Below are 17,813 nucleotides of genomic sequence, written 5' to 3' on the forward strand. Positions count from 1 at the left end.
GGGGGGGGGGGGGGGAGGGGAAGAGGGAAAATCTGTTGAGTCATCTTTTTTGTGTAATTAGGTTGGTGTGGTTTCATCTTCCTCCCACATTGATATGAGTCTCCAGTACATCTGGAGGTGGTGCTCACGTTTGTATTCCAATTGTCCCCACTCTTTTATTTATTTTTAATGACAAGTTGTTTCCCAAACTAAAATCTGGATTATTTCACTCAGGTTGCAGGGCACTGGAATTATATAAGGTTATCCCATTATTTAAGCTAAAAAATTTTAAAGTTAGATGTCAATAAACACTGGAACCCCCACTCTATCTACTGGGGATTGCCAATCTTGATTCAAGAACTGTTCAATCAGTAATTTTCGTAGACTATTATTGACTAAGGTGAAATGGCCAGTTTTATAATTAGAGGAATAAAGGATGATGCTATTCTAAAATATTTCTAGCAGTGGATTTACTTTATTTTCAAGTTGTTTTCAATTCTTGACATTACTTCCTGAGATCTTTTATGTATAATATTGGTAGAATTGTTGGCGTGTAATGTGTTCTGTCTATGCAAACACGAACCAGTGTTTTATCTGTCCTTTAAAAAACAAAACAAAACAAAACAAATCCCAAAACCTCCCTGGCCTTGATGAAGGTGTCATTTTGTTTTCCTTCAGGATGTTTTCTTCTGCTTTCTTCTTCTTCCCTAGTCCAGCTTTAATGAAGCACTTGATTTTGAATAAATTGCTTCGTAGTTATGTATTTGGTTCTTTACTGTAAATATTTATGAAAGTAAATGCTAGAATAAATATTTATACCTCCCTATTTCTGGAGACTTCATTCAGTTTAACCTATTTACTCTGAAGAAGTGTGGTTATGTATTTCCAGTCAATGGTATGTTCCCTTTGCTGTGCCTAAGGATATTATTGTGGGAACTACACCTTGTAGGGTAGACTTAATTTATTAGGCTGTTTTACATTGAGAAAATTGATAGATTTGCACATATTTTAGTGCAGATTTCTGTTTATAATCTTGGCATCAGTAGGTTAACCTAAAGGGCAGTCATACATCCATAAGGTTTTAAGCAGTCATTCTTTTCCTAACCCTATGCTACTTCATCTCATCTATAGTTTACTGTGAATTTAACTGTTCATGCAATTATTAGGCTGTTATTGGCCTACTAACCTGTAGTTGCTATTATAGGAGCAAAGTATTTTAAGTAATTGAACCTTTTCATTTATTTTTTTATTTAAACAAGAAATTTATTACTTGTTTAGACAGACTGGTGTTTTCAGCAGTATATTAAATCATTTTGTTGCTGCTCAAATAGGAAAGTTTTTTTCCCCCCAGAGTGTTGTTTTTATATTGTTTTACAAGTCAAATAAATTATAGGAATGTAGATACGTACATATCTCATTTTTACATTTCTCATGTTATATCTGTTCATACTGTTCTTTAAAGTTGATACAATTCAATTTTTCTTTTGTGTTGAGTTTCTATAATATTAATAGAGATAGTTAATTTTTTCCTTGCCTTAAGAATTTTCAGGCAGGGGCTGGAGAGATGGCTCATTGGTTAAGAGCACTGACTGCTCTTCCAGGGATCCTGAGTTCAGTTCCCAGCAACCACATGATGGCTCACAACCATCTGTAATGACATCTGATGCCCTCTTCTGGTGTGTCTGAAGACAGCTACAGTGTACTCATATACATGAAATAAATAAATAAATAAATCTTAAAAAAAAAACAACAAAAAAAAAACCAGTTGGATAATCAAAAAAAAAAAAAAAAAGAATGTTTAGGTATAGATGAGATGGCTCGGTGGGTAAAACTGTCAAACCTGAAATCCGACTTCAGGCCTTGGCCCTGAAGGAGAGAACCTAGTCCTGCAAGCTTTTCTCTGACTTTGTACACACACACACACACACACACACACACACACACACAGAGGGAGGGAGAAAGGGAGAAATGTAAACTTTAAAAAAGAGATTTATTTATTTGTATATGTAAGTTTACTGTAGCTGACTTCAGACACACCTGAAGAGGGCGTCAGATCTCATTATGGGGTGGTTGTGAGCCACCATGTGGTTGCTGGGATTTGAACTCAGGACCTTTGGAAGAAGAGTCAGTGCTCTTAACCGCTGAGCCATCTCTCTAGCCCAAATGTAAACATTTTTAAAGAAACTCATTTCTGTTCCTTATTGACATGTCCAGTAGATTTTGGGTAGTTGTGGGGGAATCAGGATTCTCTTTGGCCCTTCAGAGTTCCTTTTAGCTTCTTCCATGGCAAGAGAAGGGACCTTCTCAAGCCTCCACTCTGTGATCTGTTTGTCATATGGCACCCTCTGTAATTTGTGAGCCTTCAACCATTTCCTTTAAAGGAATGCCTAGATTCCTATTACTTGATCCCTTCTTAGTATTTGATACAGGCTTCTCTATGGATGCTCTTTTGATTTATTCTGTGACTCTCAGCTTTTGAAAACGAGAATAGGTCAAAATTGTATTAGTAAAGTGTAGGTGGGTGCTCAGATTTCAGTTTGTTTCTTCTTTAGATTGAGCAGAAACTAATTTCTTTCTTTATATGAACAAACACATAAATTTCTAAACCTAGCCAAACACAATGAAAGTATAGTTGAATATGAGATTACACACACACACACACACACACACACACACAGAGAGAGAGAGAGAGAGAGAGAGAGAGAGAGAGAGAGAGAGAGAGAGCTCTTTTCTCTCTGTGTTTGGTTTTAGAAAGAATTTAACATCACACAATCATATTTTCTAAAATTTTGGTCTTAAATTTAATAGTTAAGAAAAACAATTTCATTTATGTAGTTCAGTATTTGATTTACTTGAACATGCTTTCTCAAACTCTTTCAGAGATACTAGCTAAATGGTCCATACATTCCTACTATCCTTAATTGCTTTGCATACTTTAGGTTCAATTCCATCTATGAAAGATTCTTTCAAAATAGACTCAAGAAGAGTATTATTTTAATAATATGCTGATTTGCATAGTAAAAACTCAGATGTAGTTTTCATTATAATTTTTGTTTATTCTTGAGAATATCATACATTTTTATAATGAAATATTTTAACTGCTACTCCTATTTCTCCTACTTCCCTGTAGTCCTTTCAATTTGTCTCCCTCCCAACTCTTCCAATTTTTTTTTTTTTTTTTTTTGCTTTTGGTATAACCTGTTAAGTCCTGTTAGGGCTGCACATGTGTCCATATGGAGCTGGAGAAACTTACTAGTGACCACACTTCCAGAGAAAAAAATGACTTTCCTTCTCCTAGCAACTATCAGTTGCCAATAGCTCCTCAGTAAGTGATGGGGCCTGGAGAGCATCTCTGTTGCCTCTACTGGAATTTTGGCTGGCTTGCTCTTGAGCAGGTCTTATGAAAATAACCACACCAGCTATGATTTAATGAGTGCAATAGCTTAGTCATGTCCTGAGGAAAGCATTTCACAGGACTCCACTCCATTATTCAGCTCTTATCTTCATTCTGCATCCTCTTTTGTGATGTTTTCTCAATTGTAATTTTTAACTATGGCTTTATACTTTAAAGGTTATTTTGATTTTATTGAAATATATTTCAGAAAAATAAATTTCATTTGAATTGTTGGATCATTTAGCTATTTTTCTTCTTTCAGTATATAGTTTCAAGTTTCATTTTAGGAGCACTTGTTAAATTATTTTTCCCCTATTCTGTTCTTTTGAACAGAAGAGTTCTTTAGGAATGTGTTCATTTGAATTTGTGATTTTATTTTGTGTAATTGTTGTGGTTGCGTATAGATTTTAAATAATGGCTGAGTACATCTATTTGACTGTGGGGAGATGGAGCCTAGTAAGAAGTGCTTAGAGCATTAGAGTTCTGATGACTAGATTATTGCTGTTTCACAAGAATGAAGGAGCCAGTTCTTCTGTTGGATCCACTTAACTAGCTAGTGTGATGATGAGTTACTTAAAGCAAGGTTAGCCCTTAGGTTCTGCATTTTGCACACACTCAACTGCCCTTTTGCCTCTGCTGGGCATTCAGGCTTGTCCCAGCTACAACAAGATTCTCACCAGAAGCCAAGTAGCTGCTGGTACCACACCTTTGAATTTTCTAGCTTTATGAAGTATGAACCTCTTTTCTTTACAAATTATCCCATTTATAATATTCTGTTATTCCAGCAAAGTGGACTATGACAGTACTTGTGTATTAATATAATTTTTCATTGTTTTGTGCTAAGGTAGACAAATAAAGGGTGTTGGTGAAATTCCTGGAACACGTGGACTTTGCAAAATCCAAACTAGTTGTAGTTGTATTAAATAATTACTATGCATTAGATAGGGTAGAGATGAATATCCCATTCCTTCATTTTTCTTCTTCTGTTTTTTGAGTTTAGGGTCTCATGATTTATCCTTGGCTGGCGTGGAACTCATGTAGCCTAGGATGGCTTCAAACTCATAGAAATTCTCCTGCCTCTGCTGCTTAAGTGCTAGGTTTAAAGGTGTGCACCACTATGCCTGGCCCTGCATTTTTTTTTCTTATTCTCAGTTGTCCAGTTTTATTTCACTTTTTGTACCTGTGAGGCAAGGGAAAATATAATTTGGTAGTGATAATATTTAAATATTTGTATTTATATAATATATAGTAAATTATATTTAAAACTACTTTCTAAGATAATTGTTTTCATTACAAATATACTACAGCTAAATCTATAAATGGAACTTTGTCAATTTTTCTTTAACTATAATAAACCAATGGCAGGAATTCCCAACTGTATATATTTATGGCTATTTTTCAAATCTCAGATTAAAACATCATTTTTGAATATTTTGAAATTGACGAAAAGCCACTTAAATAATGTCTTGTAGTCTTGATGCATTTGCTATTTTGATTTCTATGAAGATTGAAATAGGTTAAAGACACTATTATTATTAAATAGTGTCTTTAAAGGTAAAGGTTGTTTTATAAGATCAATACATAGTATTGTAATTTCAGGTTCACATTAAATCCTTCAATACAATAAATTTGTTATGGTTGAAGTTTCACCCTGCTTATGACATTTTGGTTGTCTAAGAAAGTCTATTTATTACAGTTTTTGAGACTGCTTATAGTAAATGACTTTTATTGTAGTCAAACTTCATTTACATTCCAAGTGCTTTAAGTGCTTAAATGCTTAAATCTTTACCCACCTTTTTCTCTCTCCTCCCACTCCATTCCCATAACTCCTCCTAGATCCACCCTCACTTCCCTATTTTTATTTTTTTAAATAACCCACTGAGTCCAATTTGTGCTGTTACTATTCTCAATGGCTATAGGATTAGCCACTAGAGTATGGTTGACCCAGTAGGGACCATTTCCTTAAAGCTTTATTTATCCTTGCCAAGAAGCCATCAACTGTCAGTAGATCTTCAGGAGTAGGGGGAACCTCCCTCTTCTATACTGACTTGTTTACTCTTGTGTAGGCAGCCACAGTTAATGTGAGTTCAAGTGAGTGCAATTATCTTGTTATGTCTAGTAGACACTGTTTCACTCTGCTTCTCCCTAACCTCTGGCTCTTAAAATCTGCCTTGTTCATGAAGCCTGGGGAGAGGGGGTGATAAAGATGTTCTATTTATGATGGAGCACATGCACACTTATTCTGTGCACATTTATCAGTTCCTGCATTAACCACCACCCACTGTGCAAAGAAACTTAAAATGAGGATTGATAGCTGCATTAATCTATAGATAGATAGTTATGAATTTACAGGGCAGTGTGAGATTGTATTCTTTTAACAAAATAGTAATAATAGACTCACTCCCTGGGGCCCATGAGCATATTCACCATGGGTTTTCAACTGGGTTAGCAGTGCAAGAAATGCTTTTCCTTTGTGGAGTGAGTGTTAAATCCAATGAGAAAGCAGTTGTTTACCATTGTAACATTTCATGCTACTGTTGCACCCATGGGGATATCTTGTCACACTGGTCATTGTGGTTCACAAAGTTCTCAGTTGGGTAAAGCTGTTGCTGACTTCCTCTCAGCAACCTCTATTAGCTCTCTCTGGTACTATGAAAGCTGGCAGCAAAGAAGCTTCTTGGTCAGTACCCACTTGATTTCTCCGTGTCCTGTGAACAAAATAGATGAGGTCTTCAACAATAGTTCTTTTTTTTTTTTTTTTAAAGATTTATTTATTTATTATATGTAAGTACACTGTAGCTGTCTTCAGACACTCCAGAAGAGGGAGTCAGATCTCATTAAGGATGGTTGTGAGCCACCATGTGGTTGCTGGGATTTGAACTCTGCACCTTTGGAAGAGCAGTCGGGTGCTCTTATCTGCTGAGCCATCTCACCAGCCCTCAACAATAGTTCTTATCATCAAATTCTGGTGCTCAGCCAAGAGAAGGAGCAACAGCCTGTGTCTGTCTGTCGGTCTGTCTGTCTGTCTATAACATACATACATTCATACATACATACATACATACATACATGTTATTTATCTTGGTGGGGTGTCTCTAGTTTAACTGTGACCAACAACATGATGAACCTATGCCTGGCACTAGGGTTTGAATTTGGTAATATAAAGCTTCTGGGAGGACCATTATCCCTTGTGTAGTATAAACCAATTAAACTTTATATGAATAAATAATAAGATGTTTCGTTATGCTTTTAAAACGTTCTTAATGTTAACCAAATCTTCATTCAGCTTTTTTATCTTCCTAGTGTTCATAAGCATTCATTTGAGCCTTTACTTAAAATTGAAATTTTGCTGTATAGCCAGTGCTTAGTTTGGAAAGTGACTTTTTGAAGATCTGACTGGTTATTAAAATTAATTAGCTCTAGAAGCTTAGCTTGCCATTGCAAATTTCAAAGAACTTATTGTTCTTTATGTAGAAGGATACTTTCTTAAGTCAAGCTTTTGGTGCCCTTAAGTGGAGTAAGTGTGTGTGTGTGTGTGTGTGTGTGTGTGTGTGTGTGTGTGTGTGTGTTTGAGTGTGTTTGAGCACTTGGATCATAAAGATTCAATCCCAATTTTCTAGCCATTGGCTTTTGAACTTAAGTAGTTTGAGTGATCTGGTACCACAAAAAAATCTATTTGAAAAATTTAGATTTCTTCTACCAAACTCTTCTAGACTGGGTTTTGCTATGCATCCCAGGATAGTGTTGACTTCAGGATCCTGCTGCCTCAACATCTGAATGTTAAGATTAACAGGCCAATCGTGCTTGGTGATAAGTAAAGATATATTTTGTGTTTGGGTATGCCTGTGTACCAAGGCATGCTGTGAAGGTCTGAGGACAACTCAGTCGTGACTTTGCTTTTCCATCTTGTCTGAGAAAGGTCACTCCTTTGTTGCATATGATTTGCTAGCTGGCCTGAGAGTTTCTGAAGATACTCCTTCCTCTGCTTCCATTTCCCTGTAAGATTATGTTGCTGGGATGACAGATGGTGACTATTGGCTGGCATCATTAGTTCATTATTTGTAATAAAATGCTGATATGATTTCTGCACACAAAATAATTAGAAGAAATAATGTTAGTGCTAAGTTGTATTAAACATGTTGCTGAATACTTTTCCAGTTAGGATACTTTGCAGTTGCAATAATGAGCTTCTTGAAATAAGGGTAAATTAGTTGATTCCTGTTAGTGCTGTTGTGACATCTGTTTTATAGAGTCGCTGTTTATACTATACTTCAGGGAATGATAGCTCTATTTAAAGATTTAAATTTAAATGATTTAAGTGTATGCTTTGCTTGTGTCATTGTAAATGGAATGCTTTGGCTTATCTTGACTTGATGAGGTCTAAACATAGAGAATTGACAATTGTTATTTGCACATAGAGAGTGAGCTGAATATAGGGTAAACAGACTGAAATGTGTTAAAGCCCAATAAAGAATGGGGGTACTTTTATTGTATGCTTTACATTATGCATGGTGGTCAGAAATATGGTATCTTGGTATAGTTTGCAGGGTCTGGTGACTTGTATTACCCTATAGCTAAACTTCTCAAAGTTTATAACATTTTCAATTTTTTTTTTGTTTGTTTGTTTGTTTGGTTTTGGTAGCAGTTTCACTTTGTTAACTTTCCACTGGAGATTAGTATCTTAAGATACCAGATTTTCAAAATTACGAGTCTTCAGTAATTGCCAGTGGAAGAAGACCACATACACAAATGCTGGGAACAAACTAGTTAGGCACCCTGTGAATTACCTTAGCAGTTGGAATTATTGTGCTAAAATCCAAAACTGGAATTGACGATAAGTATATACAAATCAATAAAATTTAAGGGCAGAGATTTTAGGCTTAGATTTTGGGTGAGTCAAAACCTGAACTCATTGACAATTTTAGATAATATGAACAGTTGCGTTTGTTGAAATAGTTTTACTGTTTATGATAATCCTCCAATAAATCTAAGGTTAATTGTATTTGGTAAATGGAGATATTTTGGCTAATCATTTCATGGAAGAATACTGTCATTATCAGTTGAGGGAGACAGTTTAAATGAACCTGTGACGTTTACATGCATGATAACACACACAGGTATATAAATATCTGAACACATTCATACATAAACATACAATATTTTTTAAATATGTATTTATTTACCTTAAGATTAAGAGGACTGTGTGTGTGTGTGTGGTGATAGGTACTGAGACCAGGGTCATGCACTGATCAAATGATCTCCATCCTCAGCTTAAAGAGAGTTTTAAAAGCATACAAACTACATATAACTTTCAAATAGTTTAGAATAGATTAAGTAGAGGTGTGTAGTTTTTAGTAATTAATTTGATTTTCTGTGTCCTTTTTTATTAGCAGGCAACTGCTATAAGTATTAGCTTTGTCATTAAAAGAGTAATTGTTTTCATTCTTTTTGATGGAAAGTATAAAGTATAAAGTAACTTTTTAAAAAAAAGATTTATTTATTTATTATACATAAGTAGTACACTGTAGCTGTCTTCAGACACTCCAGAAGAGGGAGTCAGACCTCATTACAGATGGTTGTGAGCCACCATGTGGTTGCCGGGATTTGAACACAGGACCTTTGGAAGAGTAGTCAGTGCTCTTAAACGCTGAGCCATCTCTCCAGCCCCTAAAGTAACTTTTTAAAACCTTAAGAAAGTCATAACAAATCAAAGGGAAATTTTTAATTTTGTTTTTCACAGTTCATAAAATTAGTAAATATTGCTTTTATAAAGTTGGAAAACTATTGGAAAGAGGCAGTAAAAAAGGGAAAAGGGAAAAATAGTAAAACAAAAGCAAGTAGGAAGGGTTATAAGGTAGGAAAAAAATATACTACATGCTGTTGTAACTGGTGAAATCAGTGGGATAAACTCACTTTTTTTTTACAATAAAGTGAATTAGATACTATGTACAAAATGTGCATCTTAAATTTGGTTGGTAAATCCTGAAAATGAAAGAATAAACATACAAGATAAATTATATAGAAAGCAGAGGGGATCATAATGCCCAGCTTGACATTATTTAAAAGCAAAAAGCAGTAAATGAAACATTTTAATCGTAGTGCATATAAGGCATAATGATAATATTAGGAATTGAACATGTATCAAATTGTAAAGAACTAAAATATAAATGAATTTTTTCACAAAGAAAGTTTTTTATAACTTAATAGTTTAGACATATTAGAGTACATTTCTAAGTAAAAGATAAAGTGGCTGTACTGGCTGATTTTGTGTGTCAACTTGACACAGGCTGGAGTTATCACAGAGAAAGGAGCTTCAGTTGGGGAAATGCCTCCATGAGATCCAGCTGTAAGGCATTTTCTCAATTAGTCATCAAGGGGGGAGGGCCCCTTGTGGGTAGGACCATCTCTGGGCTGGTAGTCTTGGGTTCTATAAGAGAGCAGGCTGAGCAAGCCAGGGAAAGCAAGCCAGTAAGTATATCCCTCCATAGCCTCTGCATCAGCTCCTGCTTCCTGATCTGCTTGAGTTCCAGTCCTGCATCCTTTGGTGATCAACAGCAATGTGCAAAGTGTGAGCTGAATAAACCCTTTCCTCCCCAACTGCTTCTTGGTCATGATGTTTGTGCAGGAATAGAAACCCTGACTAAGACAGTGGCTAACTCTGCATTATAGATTTTTATTTAAATTGACAAGTTGCCTTGTCTTCTAAAACCCAAATGTAACTTCTTCACTACTCTGGACATGGTTTTCTTTTCTTTTTTTCACAACGAAAATTACAAATGATTCTAGACAGAAATAGACATTAGATTTTCTGCCTTTAGTGCACGATAAACTTTCATTAAGTTATAAAAATAAAGAGGAATTGGTAATTTTCAGATTTTCTCCAATAATTCTTAGGTGAAACAAAAATTACATTTTTAAGATAGTGGCTAGATAATATAACATCAAAGTATATAGTATTATTTCTCTCTTAATGAAACAGTAGTGCTTTCTGGTTTCAAGAAGATAGCTAAGTGACAATGACAAATCAAAATGTTTTTCATCATATTTAGTATTATGGACAGTATATATTGCCTGACTAAATGGAACTGAAAAAGCTCTGAGTCTTGGGAGCTGTATTGCTTCCCAATCCTCTAGACTTTATTATAGTTATATACACTGGTAGTAGGTTATGGAAAAATTTTCTCATTTCTTTATATGTTAGGTATTTCATGTGATGATGTTGATTTTCAACAGCTACTCATGGAACCTGACTGGGGAATACATTTTGTTCTTCTTCATTACACAGTGAATTCCCTCTACTGCTTTGAGGTCTTCATCTGCAGATACAGATGTTGAATTAAAATGTTAAGTTCTTTGTGAATGTTATTTGTATGGTCATGAGTAAATTCATTAACTATTAAACATCAGCTTCCTTTCAGTCTGTAGTATCTGAAATTGTGTTTTTTTTTTTTGTGGGAGAGAAAGACAAGCTTAGGATACCATGAAAGCAGAAGTGATTGAGAATTTCTTAACAAGAAAAAGAGAAAAGAATGTTGAGCAAGGTTTCACAGCATTGGTATGATGATCTCAACTGGCCTTGCAGATCAGCAACAGTTTTTCAGATGAACTTGGAAGGACAGAATTATAGGCGGATGACATAGAAGGTTCAGAGACGAGACAGCATCTTCTACTTTTGAAAAAGTACAAATTGTTCATGCGACTCTAGAATAGGCATGTGGAGGAGTAGCAAGATAACAAATAAATGAGAGTCAAGTTGTGGAAATCATTTACTTCATAAAATAGATGATAACCATGGAATTAATTTTAGCAGTTGTAATGAGAAGCCACTGTAAGATTTAATTGAAATAAATGCAGAGATGGCATTTACAAACAAAACTGGCAGTTTGTGAGGCATGATGAAATGAATCTTAATTAAAGCTGTAATAGAGATAATATGTGGATTGCATTACAGATGCCTAAAATAGTTGGGCTTTCAAGGGTATGTGAAAATCCTTAAGATGTGTTTGTTATATGTATGAATGCATTTCCTTGGAAAAGGATCCATAACTTTCATCAGCTTATATAAGAAGTGTTTGGGCTGTCTATGTTACAGGGAAAAGTGGTAAAGTGACATTTACAAGCTCTGAAGTTTATGAATTTAAAAATATGCTCTAACATCTAATTTAATTTTTTTCACTTTTTTTAGTGGACAGGCCAAAATCTCAGCATATTCGAACCTCTAGTACAATAAGGCGAACCTCTTCTCTGGATACGATAACAGGACCTTACCTCACAGGACAGTGGCCACGGGACCCTCATGTTCACTACCCTTCATGCATGAAAGATAAAGCGACTCAGGTAAGATGAGAAAATCAAAACCAGTTCTGTGATTTTGAAATTAGAATGTAATTAAATTATCCTGAATATGAAATAAACCCAACCAAAGCAGAATCCCTTGTTTTAAATGTGCAGCATATTAATAATTTGTTACTCAGCTATAGAGGCTTTTAGTTATTTACTGTTTACTAAGTAAATTCAGGCTGCATTATGATTTTGGAGACATGCTGTCATTTTAAGAATTGTTTTTTAATAAAACGGAGATAATAATTAGGAAGCATTTTTGAAAATTCTTTAAAGAAAAGTTTGCACAGGTCTTGAAAATAAACTTAATAATACTCTAGTATTAGCAACAAGAATTATGTTGAAGGGTTTTTTTTTCTTCCTGTTACAAAGGCAAGGCTAACACCAATGAAATAGGAAATTTACTATTTATTTATTTATATTTTTATTGGATGTTTTGTTTACATTTCAAATGTTATCTCCTCTCCTGATTTACCCCCCAAAAACTCCCTATCCCATCCCCCCTCCTCCTGCTTCTATGAGGGTATGCCCCCACTGAACCCCACACTCTAGTTTCCTTGCCTTCACATTCCTCTACATTGGGGCATCGAACCTTCACAGAACCTCTTTTCCCATTGATGCCTGAAAAAGCCATCCTCTGCTACATATGTGGTTGGAGCCATGGTCTCTCCATGTGTACTCCTTGGTTGGTGGTTTAGTCCCTGGGAACTCTTGGGGTCTGGATGGTTGATGTTGTTCTTCCTATGGGGTTGCAAACTCGTTCATCTCCTTCAGTCCTTTCTCTAACTCCTCCATTGGGGACCCTGTCCTCAGTCCAATGGTTAGCTGCAAGCACTTGCCTCTGTATTTGTCAGGATCTGGCAGAGCCTTTCAGGAGATAGCTATATAAGGCTCCTGTCAGCAAGTACTTCTTGGCATCCAAAATAGGGTCTGCATTTGGTGACTGTATATTGTTTTTTAATAAAATGGAGATAATGATTAGAAAGCATTTTTGAAAATTTTTTTAAAGAAAAATTTGCACAGGTCTTGTAAAATTGCCTATGGAGTATTAGCAACATGACTTACGTTTAAGGTTTTTTTTTTTCCTATTCCAAAGCAAGGCTGACACTAGTAAAATAAGAAATTTACCATTTTCTTTTCCTATTTTAGAAGATTCCTTAGCCTTTTGATTTGAAGAATATTTCTTCTCATATCAGAAAAAAGTAAACATCTTCATTTATTATGATCTGAGGTTTGATTTTATCTTCACCAAATATTTCTTGAGAAATCATTAACTTTATTAAAAATATGTGATTTTTATTGGACATAAAGAACATGTTAGACAGGTAGGGGTAGAAGATACTAAGTAGAAATTAGATTAGAGAATATGTAAAGGTAAGGACATTACAAATAAGAACATTTTGGGCTTTATAGTTTTAAAAAAGAATTAGTTTCTTGTTTGAAAAATGAGGGAAATGAAGGATAGAGAATTTTGGATGTGATCTATGAAAACCCTCCTTATCAGTTGTCATTATGTTAGGCAAACTTGGAAACTGAAGTGGGTTGCTTTTATCATCATCCATGCTATCAGCTCTACTAATTTCCTTATGGTGCAACCTTTGCTTTTCCTCAAGGAAAAGGATAAATTCAATATGGCAAGCAGTGGAATTCTCAGCAGAAATGATTTGCACACAGTACAGATGTGGGCCTAGGCATTTAGAGGAAGGCACAGATGGAGATGACTGAGCCATTTTCTGGAAGAGTTGGATTCTGGTTGTGAAAGAGTGTAGGTATAAAGGATAAAAGAGAACAAACTAAATAAATAAGAGCATAGTGTTAGGAGGGTACACAAAGGGACAAAAGAACTAGATTCATTCATTTGGAAGCAACTAGAGGAACAAACATTTATTAACTATATACCATGAATAGGTCAGGATTCCTATTGTTTAGTTCTAAATAGACACATATACGTATACATATACTTACATGTAGGCATATATGTTAAGCTTGTAGTATTCATGTGCTTTGTCTCTGAGGGTCACACGTGTGTGTGTGTGTGTGTGTGTGTGTGTGTGTGTGTGTGTGTGTGTGTATTTTGCTAAGGTTGAGATTGAACCCATAGTCTATATAGGAGACAAGTACCACCCCTGAACCCACAACCACACCACCAATTTTTAACTTTTGTATTTGAAACATTTCTTAAAGTTTTCAGAAGAAAGAAGTTGTCATCCCCTGTGCATAGTGTAGGTAGGACATATATATAATCTTAGTACTCGAAAACCTGGGACAGGAAAACCTGCAGATTTGAGACCAAACCTAGGTTACATAGTGGTAACTTTTCTAAAACAAAAGAGCAAAACAAAAACCAGCTCATTGAATTAACTACTACAGGATTTACATGATTATATCCTTTTCTGTAAACTTAATATGTAATTGACCTAGTCACATATTTACTGTAGGTATTAAAATATAAGTCCACTGGAGAAAAGGGTTGTTGCTAGTTTATTAGCTTAATCTGTTTCTCTTAGAACGAACTAAAAAAATCTGTAAAATTTTGTTATTTTTATATTAGCCTTGGATGGATAGTATTTTTTAATGAAAAACTATAATCTTTTAAATATAACTTGGAGGCTGGGAAGATGGCTCAGCAGTTAAGTAAACTTGTTCTTGCAGAGGGTACAGGTTGAGTTCCCAGCTCTTAAGGTGTGACTCACAACCATCTGTAACTCCAGTTCCAGGGGACCTAACATCACACCATTTTCTGACATCTGTCTGCACCAGGCACAAAGTGCAGATATATATGTAGATGAATACTCATACACATAAAATAAAAATTAATACATCTATATATTTTAACTTGGGCATTAAGGTTACTATATTCAAGCTTTAGGAATAGTTTTACAGCCTTTGACCCAAAGTGTAAAGTATATTCATTCTCAGATCATATTTCAAATCTGTGTGTGTGTGTGTGTGTGTGTGTGTAAAATGGACAAACAATGAAAACAGTCTATAGCAATAATCAAAGGTGTTTTCTATAATTTCCCAGGCATACCAATGATTATAGCAGTTCGCAGATGCTGACTTTGGAGAGTAGCTTTAAAAAGCTGGTATACATTTGATATGACAAGCAAAAGAACCAGGGTCTATTGCTACTCCATCCCTCTAGGCTACTGAGTGACATTGAGAAGTATAAGCTTCTTACTGACCTTATCCTTTTGGTATGAGCAGGTAAATACTTCATAGTTCTAAGCTATTTGTGTATACTGTTGAATAGTTCCAATCTCATAGTCCCGTATACCAATAGGCAGTGTATAACCATTTCAAACAATTTTTATGAGCCTCTTGGAGCATGATGTTGTTTATTTTAATTAAAACCTCACAAAACTTTCAATGTGGACATAAAATCAGTATCAAAAAGGAATAGGGTTTTTCTCTGTATAGTCCTGGCTGTCTTGGAATTCACTGTTTAGACCAGGCTGGCCTCAAACTCAGAAATTCGCTTCCCTCTGCCTCCCAAGTGCTGGGATTAAAGGCATGCACCACCATGCCTGGCTTATTCAAAGTTTTAAAAACAAAGTCTTAATAGTTTACTGTCCTGTTGATCTTTTAGCTTTACTTTGATCTTTTCCTTGTTCAGTTTTCCCTGTGTGAGTAGTCCATCCAAATATGGGCTAGGGCCTTGATATGTTACTGTTCTGTAGCTCATTCCAGGTAATAGGGTATGATCAAGTCTTAAGAGACTCTACCAATACCTTTCTTTTAAACAAAACTGTAGTGTCTCAGATACATATTCTAACAAAATAATGGATTTAACATTTTTGACATATATCTTGGAAAAGAAAAGTCACCTAGCCTAAGAGAGACTTTTTTACATTGGACACCATCCTTACCACTTGTCATAGGACAAGAATACCATGCTGTTAAAAATATCTCATGAAACTCACAGACTTTCATTTCTCACAGGAATACATTAACAGAGCTTTCATGCTTGTCCCAGAGTGTTTAATTCTTCTGTATTAAAAAAAAAGTAGTACTATTTTAGGATAGATGTTTCTGGGCTTTATTGATTTTGTTTATTAAGACATCTTAGGGTCAGAATCGTCCTTGTAATTTAGATGAGCATGAGTAATGGCTGCCAACTCCCGAGTCCTCTTTAAATAATCATTATTAACAGAGGTTTTGTGCATGGCAGGGGGAGTATGCACATGCTTTGAGAATGTCTATGTAGAAAGACATACTAAACAGGTACATGCTGGTGTTGTATGTTATACTATAACTGATTTACTTTTTTTGCTTAATGGATCCTAGGCATCAGTCTTGACTTTATGGCTTTATTAAATTTATCACAGACTATTTTCTGCTGTAATATTGCTATGAAACTATCAACTTTACAGTATTGAATCTTACCTAAGTAAAAGGTTGTTTGTTTACTCAGTTATTTCTGTGTTTTAGAAAAAAATATAAAACCTTTTTATAAGACCATCTAAATATTGCTTAATTTGTTTTATGGTCTGCTATTGTAATTAAGGTCTTTGACTACCTTCTGATTTATTTGTACTATATATCAGTTGAATGTTTTTGTTTCTAATACATTTTCAGATAATTTTCTTTGGCTTTTCAGACTTGATCATGCAAACAATAATTCTGTCTTATTTTTACCTATATTTTGTTGTAAGTCTTCTCTTATAATTGCACGTGTTAATACTCTCAACTACTCAGACAACTGATTATGTTAGCAAATACTGTTCTATCTCTAAGGTAAATGTATTCAATGGGCATTATTTTGCTATGATGTAAGAATGCTTGCTGTGTATGCTTCCAGTACTTATATTCTTATTTTACTAATTTTGTTTCTTATTTTAGTCAAGAAGAATTGTTTATATGATGGATTACTTGTACAAAAAATGATTTTTATTCTTATTTAAGATAGCATTCTATAATATGAATCTCTCTGAAAGACAAATTTCCACCTATGTCACTTCTTAGCTGTAGTGAATTTCAGTAGTAGACTATTGTTTGGTTGTCCTAATGAACATTTTCAGAAAAATACTTTGTTTACAGACCCCCCAAATATACAATAGCATATGAATTATTTATTAATATTTATGATATTAAATATTCAGAAGTTTATTTTGAAGACCTGATTTTTTTTAGATGATGTAATACATAGGTTAGTGTCAGTTAAACTGCTGTGTGAGAAGGTCTCGCAAGCTTTCCTTCCTCTGTGTTCTAGCATGGTGTAAATACCATTTGAATTGTCACTTGAGTATGAAAGTATTTTAGTCTATGAAATTTATTAGCATAGTCTGTTTTTAGATTGTAGTTCTGTAGGGGAAAAAACTCATTTTTCATGACTCTTCATGTTGTTTGTTTGTATGTGAAAGAAATTTCAATACATGTGTTCCACGAGCCAGATACTTGCAGGAGGGTCCCTTCAGCTTAGGAGTTTGAGAGTTAGCCTTGGTGATATGGTAAAAATTCTATCTCAAACAAACAACTCCATTAAAATTTGTATTCTTTAAGGATGAAAAGTGGGTTGTTAAATCTTGAAAGATGCCAGAGGTGGTGTGGTGCACACCTTCAGTCCCAGCTCTTGGAAAGCAGAGGCAGGTGGTTCTCTATGAGTTTGTCAGCCTGGTCTCCAGAGTCTTTCCAGAACAGCCAGGATAAACAGAGAAACCCTGTCTCCACTAAAACAGAAACAAAACTAAAACCCAAACAAAAACAAAAAAACTCAAAAAGAAAACAAAATCATGAATGGAATGTTTGTATATGTGTGCTCTTTCTCGAGGTAATGCTCTTATTTCCTAACTTAAACTATTCTAATTGTTATTTTTAGATGATTTACAGTTAAAGTTATGGAAATCAGCATATTAAGAGATATGTTATGTAAGGTGTTTTTAATCCCATTAAGCTTTTGTATTGGGAGGTTTATGATCTACCAATAGCCTTCTTTAGAAGTCTGTCTTTCACTGAAACTTATAGAGGAGAAAGTGGGGAAAAGCCTCGAAGATACGGGCACAGGGGAAAAATTCCTGAATAGAACTGTAAAGGCTTGTGCTGTAAAATCGAGAATTGACAAATGGGACCTCATAAAATTGCAAAGCTTCTGTAAGGCAAA

General features: G+C 34.9%; 1 protein-coding gene across 2 annotated transcripts in view; it reads left to right on the forward strand.

Annotated features, from left to right (window-relative positions):
- The window catches only part of Glcci1 (glucocorticoid induced 1), a 72,346-nt gene that overhangs the window by 14,887 nt on the left and 39,646 nt on the right, over positions 1-17,813 (forward strand). For both annotated transcript variants that reach the window (XM_021190063.2, XM_021190062.2), the window contains exon 2: positions 11,559-11,710. In XM_021190063.2, coding sequence (XP_021045722.1) covers positions 11,559-11,710 — 152 coding nt within the window. The remainder of the gene's footprint in view (positions 1-11,558; positions 11,711-17,813) is intronic.

Source organism: Mus pahari, chromosome 2 (genome assembly GCF_900095145.1).
Source record: "Mus pahari chromosome 2, PAHARI_EIJ_v1.1, whole genome shotgun sequence".
NCBI lineage: Eukaryota > Metazoa > Chordata > Mammalia > Rodentia > Muridae > Mus > Mus pahari.